We start from the raw sequence: 7,301 nt of genomic DNA on the forward strand, positions 1-7,301 counted from the left end.
TACACACACACACATTGTGAACAAAAACACTTGGAGTCAAATTTTAGAAACAAATGGAAGGCACAAGTTGCAACATTTATTTGAACAAAATGGCACTCTTAGCAAAATGTACACTTTACAAAATAGATTATGCTTTGTGAAAAATGTTTGTAATTATAAATGGTCCATTTCTTTTTTTTGTGTGCTTATATCTTATTTTTGTGCTTACATCCAATCAAGGTTCAAGCACACTTTCCTGGGCACACACACCTCGGGTCTCACTACACAGATGTCATCTGCCATTGAAACCCATGTTAAATCGCCCAACTTCAAACGAAGATTGCCAATAGAACGGGTTCTTGTTGGCACTAACAACATATACCATTGCGAACATACATATGAAAGCATTTATTTTGACTCCAAATTGAGAACATTTCCGTCTCAGTTTTTTTGCTATATGACCGCATCTGGCTGTAGTACCGGTCCGAACAAGTGGTTCATTAACCGATTCACTCCGGCTGTCTCTTTCGCTATACACCCATGTCCCAAAAGGTCAATGCACAATATTAACAAAATAACATGGATAAAATACAGCCAGAAGGCTTACCATTAAACATACTAATTGTTTTAATTCTTCCCAAATTCCTAGAAGTGAATATGTGAACCACAACATGTCACAATTAGGAACTATAGCGGACTGTGATGAATGAACTCTCACCTGGAAATGATCTGTGTAGTGAGACCACAGCTATCTGGGTTGTCTGTTCAGGACAGTGAGTTAGTTGTTAGTGGTTAGTGAGAGAGAAGAGGGTGTATTGGTCTTACACCTACCCAATGAGTCATTAAAACTCGCTCTGAGAGGAAGCTGGTACCTGGCTGCGAACCCTGTACCTACTAGCCGTATGTTGATGGCTTAACCACGACGCCACCGAGGCTGGTGGTCCATTACTAAACATCAAGGAAAACTGATTGGTTTACCTCCCCATTAGCCCACTGGATGTGTCCATCACCATGACGAAGGTCGTCCACAAACATCCCTTCGTAACGACTGCCATCCGGCCAAATGTGAACCCCTGAAATAGACATCCACAAAAAGTCATACAATCTATAACTGACAGTACACAAATGTCACAAAATTATAAAATCTATAACTGGCAGTATACAAAAGTCACAAAATCAAAATTATGAAATCTATAACTGATAATATACAAATGTCATAATCTATAAAAGGCAGCAAACAAATATCACAAAATTATCAATTCTATAATTGGCAGCATAAATATGTCACAAAATTATAAAATCTAAAGGTAGTAGAGTAGTATGCAAATGTAAACAAATTGTCAAGTCTATACGTATATGATTATTAAAATGTATCTCAAACTATGGGGTGAGCACCACAATTCACTGTTGTACAACAGGTTATTACCATCAGAAAAAACCCTAAATTTAAACATTAAATAATTAATAGAATAAAATAGAATAGATGTTTAATAGCACCCAAGCAAAAAAAATACATAAGCTATTGGGTGTCAACCTGTGGTAAATGAAAAACTACGGTGATGATCAGCATCAGTTAAATACTTAATAGGTGCTAATCTATTTTCAAATTAATTATAAAATATCGCTAATTGAAATTTTAGAACAAAATAATGCCTGATAAAGTGCTAAAGATTAATGTTAAATACTGAATTAATATTTCCATGAGAGCGAACCTGTGCCGTGTCTATGGTTTTCTACAAAAGATCCCTCATACTTGCTCCCATTGGGCCACGTGAAAATTCCTTTTCCAACTTTTTTGTGGTTCTTGACGGTACCCACGAAGCTGGCACCCGTTCTGTAGTTGACATGCACCTCCTGTATGTCGTCCACGTCCTCGGTGTCCTGGAATGTTGTCGCCGTACTCAGTCTGGGTAGAGGTAGACCACAATCCATGTCTGTCTGAAAAACAAAACAAGAATTCCGTTGTATTAAATGTCTTGGCTACCATAAATCTGCAACAATGTAGTTCATCCAACTTTGCTTACAGGTTTTATTTAATATAAATTATAATCAACATATTACTTGGGAATCCTTTACAGAGCATCCTATTAAACCATATCATTGTCTTATGTAAAAAATATATATACAGTTGGAAATATGTCAAATGAAATATTACATTTTCTGAAGTTATAAGTATAATAAAACATAATAGAAATATTGAAAAGTATATTTATGCAAATAATGACCATTTCACAAACAAGTGGGATATATTGGCTTTAAAGATAGTTAGTACATATACTTACGATCTTTTGAAAATATGGTGCTATATTATGACAAAACCAACCAAATATATAGGTGAATGTAAAGTACACTGCTGAGAAACCTATCAGCCGACAACAACGCTCGGGATTATTTATTTATTTTCATTATCATTTTTTATTTTTTTATTATTAATTTTGTATTATTACTATTTTTGTTTTATTATTATTATTTTTTTGCTATTTGTTTATTTTACTTCCTTCTATTATTTCTTCTTTCCTTTTAGTGGATAACGTTTATTAATATAATAACATATTATTTGTATTATTATATAATGTGTATCCTACTAGAATACTGTATTTTAATGCTTATATTCAACCATTATTCGATTACTGCTTGACCATATGGGGAAATTGTTCTAAATTAGACTTAGAAAGAATAAATAAATTACAAAAAAGAACAGCACGTATTATTTTTGACAAATCACCTGATGATCCAACTGATTTACTTTTTCATGAACTAAAGTGGCTAAAAATAAACAGAAGAGTCGAATATCAAAAAGCCATTCTTGTATATAAAACACTAAACGGACTTGCTCCTCAGTACCTCAGAGACCTGTTCAATCCAATATCATCAGTTTATGAACTTCGCTCCATTGATGATGGAAATATGTTAGCTCCCCGACCAAAAATAGAGCACTATAAGAAAAGTTTTCAATTTTCTGGAGTTGGTATCTGGAAGAGTTTACCTAATGATGTTAAAAAATGTACTAGTTTAAATATATTTAAGAAATTTTTTTTACAAACACTTCTTAGAAACATGATTGCTCTACTACATAATTATGTCTTAATATCTTTTATGGTTGTATATATTGTACATACATGTTTGGTTTTGTTAGTTTTTATTTTAATAATTAATATGATTATTGTTATAATTAGTAAGAATGCCTCAGGGGAGAATAGTCTAGAACTAACTGAGTTACCTTCTATAAATAAAGATTTTATTATTATTATTATTATTATTACATTAATGTAAGGTAGTGATACCAAGTTCCCGAACCCTGGTATTACTGTATTTAATTTTTAGGAATAATAAACTTTGAAAAACCCCAAAAACCCTTTGCTCACCTTAACATTACAGTTACTAGTGTATATGAATCCAATTCCACCTGTAGACGGGTTTATTGGCCAATCACGTCAAAGTACTGTATGTGCCCATGTTTAGAATCATTTGATTGGTTCACCATTAAGGGTGTGAAACTCGCACAATAATAAGTGAACAGCGTTCGAAATAAGCACTTGTCTGTTTGTCCTGACAAGTGAAAATCTGCTTGTACAAGCAAAATGTACCTCAATGTTTGTCCAGTGGACAAGTGAAAATGTTCAGTGCAATTTCATTTTAAGCAATCAAAAACATCGGTTCTTGCACTTGAATAAAACAAACCACTTATTTCGACATGTTAAAATATTGGCAAATAAGTAGTTATCTAAATGTACATGTCTGGAGGACTAGTGAAAATGTCTGCTTATCTCTATGGCTGGTGAAGGCATTGCATGCACCTGGGTGCATTTTCAGTATTTATGACCTTTTAGGTACATTTTGTGAACGCAAAACCAGTATGTTGGATAATTCATCCTAATTTAAAGATTGTAGATTCATACCAAAATTGGTGGGAGTGTGTTAATCATTAATAATAATAATCTTCTGATTAAATACATAGTTGCTGATGGCTTTTTTCACGTTCATGTAGTGTGTGTATTAGTAATTTTTATGTGAAATTATTTTAATCAAGAAACTCAATGTAAAGGTATTTAAAGTCAAACATAGAATTGTAAGTAAATTGTTAAGCTTAGTGAGTGCCAAGGAGTTATTTTTTTAAAAGGACAATTAGTTTAACACCAGCAGTGCAAATGGTTCAGCTGTAATGAGGCTTGGTATTCAAACACCTGGTTTTCCGTATGACAAAAGTGGGATGTGATCAATCTGGGTAATGTTCAAACAAGCTGATTTTGTGAAAACTTGAATAGCTAAACCTATAATAAATTAGTCAAATGAGAATTTTTGTAAGGTTTGATGAACAAAGTTTTCATAAATATATGTGTGATATCTGTCAACTCCCACTTGGGTGTGGTTTGTATAGGTGAAAAAAGTGTCCAAAATGCACCCAAATCATGCAGTTTGGGCACATTACAATGAATGTTACACAATAATTTAACTAAAAACATTTAAAATAAAACCCTCTTTATAAGTATGACCATTTTAGTAATTTCCTTGAGACTAAAAATATCTGTATCTTTTATTATTTTTAAACCATAGGTCGGCATTATTTAGGATGCCAGGAGCTGGCATGCATAAATCTCAGCTGAAGATTCACAAATAACTGTGGTCTTCTACATATCTGGTCCAATGCTGTATATAACACACTGTTTGTTATTAATATTTACTGCCAAATTCATTTGCCAAAGCAAATTTTTTAATCAGAACACTCTTGTGATGTATCACGTAACAAATAGTCATGGGTAACAGGTCGTTTCGCCCTTATTACTAGTTCACCCCAAGTTATTTTGAACCGGGTCGATTCATACCTCTAACCGAGTCGTTTCACCCTAATTTTTATTTTGTTAAAAAATTACATTTATTCATTGATTCGTCTTATATCCATTGATTTTCACACATTGCAATTTATATTGCGTGTTCATATTTACAAATACAAATGTTATAATTTTCTTTATTTCTAATATCATTTACTCACAAAATACGTACAGGCCTTAGATAATATATTCACAACATAACTAATTAAATTTATGAACAGTCACACTGCATACTACTGATGTGCTGTGGTTTCTTATTAAATATACTACATACCCAGCTGAGGTTCAAATGCTGAGTTCGGTATGTTGATTTTGCCCATTTCAGCTGAGAGAAAGTAAAATGCTGATAAGGCATTAATATCCAAAGACAGAATATTAACTAATATTTGGTAATGAATAATGAATACACAGAAGAAAAAAGACTTCAAAACTATAATAAATATATTTATTTTGGGGGGCGAAACGACTTGGTACAGATGAGATTTAGGGGTAACCAACCCTGGGTGAATAGGACTAAGGGCAAAACAATGCAGGGTTCGAAATGGTTTTAGGGCGAAACGACCTGGAATCATATAGTAATGCACTACATTCTTGTTACATGTTGCCATTTACTGTTTGACCGACCGTTCAAAATTATGCCAAATTCCCTCAATCAAAATTGCGCACCCTTTTCTCTTTGGCATTTAACTGCTCCATTCAAATTCCATAGCACCACCCCCACCCGCCTGCTACCGATTTGATCGGGCTGCTGGTGCTCCCTTGCACCTGCCAGTGCAGGCGTTCCCTCCTCTCCCCTCTCCCCACCTTTCCTGTCATGGATAGAGGAGCCGGCCAAGGCTGGCTCTTGTGCCCATGACAGGCGTGCACTACAACAGCTTGTTCTGAATGTGCATGTAAAACCCTATGACATGACATGACATGACATGTTACATGTTCAGCAATTTCTGTCTGTGGACCCAAATTATATTAGGTATTTGAGAAAACACATTTTTTATTGATGAAAAAAGAAATTATGTAAATCAGTTATCAAGATGTTGTTGGGTTTTTTTTTTTTTTTGGACATGCTCTATTAACAAGCAGGAATTCTGCCGGCTCAGGAAGAGTTGTTTCTTCATTTGTTGTTAAAAGTGAAATACTTGTTTAAAAAAAACTTTACTGTTGATAACAAAAAAATGCTTTTGAATTGTTGAAGAAAAAGGTTACAAATGAACAAAAAAAAACAGACAGTGTACGAGAAATCAAACCTAACGGAGTTTGAAACATAATGGAATTCAAGAGACACGGATAACTATTCTGTTCACTTATCCCATCGATTCGATCGAAAACATGTCATATGACGTTACATCACTGCACATGGAAATCGATGCTTATCACAATAAAATAACGAATCTTACCCAGTTGTTTATGACAGCCCTTTGTTAACGGTGTCCAGTAAACACCAGTATTGATGGTCAAGTGTTAATAGTGTTTCACACATCTATCGACACTGCTTGTAAACACTCTACCACCATTTTCATACAGTCACTGTTGCTAAGAAACAGGGTAGATTACTCTAATGGGATTCCGTTTCTCGTACCAAAGGCAAGAGCGGATCCAAGAAGGTGCTACGTTAAATAAAACAAATCCACGACCCCCACAACTTCCAACTTCCAACGTTACGCCCCATCCATGTATATAGTACTCAGTGTACCCACAATTCTGAAAGTAAACTAAATCTGCCGCGTTGCACGCGTGCGGTTAAAATGCGACAATTGAAATCAATGATTTCTAAAATAATCGCTCGCATCCGGTTAGGATACAGCTTTAACAGAGAAAGAAAGAAATGTTTTATTTAACGACGCACTCAACACATTTTATTTTACGGTTATATGGCGTCAAACATATGGTTAAGGACCACACAGATTTTGAGAGGAAACCCGCGGTCGCCACTACATGTGCTACTCTTCCGATTAGCAGCAAGGGATCTTTTATTTGCGCTTCCCACAAGCAGGATAGCACAAACCATGGCCTTTGTTGAACCAGTTATGGATCACTGGTCAGTGCAAGTGGTTTACACCTACCCATTGAGCCTTGCGGAGCACTCACTCACGGTTTGGAGTCGGTATCTGGATTAAAAATCCCATGCCTCGACTGGGATCCGAACCCAGTACCTACCAGCCTGTAGACCGATGGCCTACCACGACGCCACCGAGGCCGGTGCTTTAACAGAGATAATTATATGAGTTAGTAGGCCCGTCGGAAAATTTTGTTTTAAATGGGGTGGGCTAATGGTCAGGGTCGTTGTTAAGCATGGCACGATGTGCCTTGCTAGAGAGTACACAGCGCCCGAGATGTATAGGGGGTCTGGAGGCATGCCCCACCGGGGAAATTTTAAAACTGAATGGCTTTAAACGCCTTTTCTTTTCATCTGAATCGCAAAATTAGCCATTTTTAAACAATAATTTAAAAACCATTTTAAGCATTATTTTGCATAGTATTATAACCCATTAATGT

At 35.2% G+C, this 7,301-nt stretch overlaps 1 protein-coding gene across 1 annotated transcript in view; it reads right to left on the minus strand.

Moving 5' to 3' along the window:
- Positions 1–6,324, minus strand: part of LOC121378801 (ankyrin repeat and MYND domain-containing protein 1-like) — a 68,842-nt gene extending 62,518 nt beyond the window's left edge. Inside the window, exons 1-3 of the mRNA XM_041507161.1 lie at positions 6,203–6,324; positions 1,692–1,917; positions 946–1,052 (exon numbers count right to left, since the gene is read on the minus strand). Coding sequence (XP_041363095.1) covers positions 946–1,052; positions 1,692–1,911 — 327 coding nt within the window. The 5' untranslated portion in view covers positions 1,912–1,917; positions 6,203–6,324. The remainder of the gene's footprint in view (positions 1–945; positions 1,053–1,691; positions 1,918–6,202) is intronic.
- Positions 6,325–7,301: the final 977 nt, after the last annotated feature.

The sequence above is a fragment of the Gigantopelta aegis genome, chromosome 1, assembly GCF_016097555.1.
Source record: "Gigantopelta aegis isolate Gae_Host chromosome 1, Gae_host_genome, whole genome shotgun sequence".
NCBI lineage: Eukaryota > Metazoa > Mollusca > Gastropoda > Neomphalida > Peltospiridae > Gigantopelta > Gigantopelta aegis.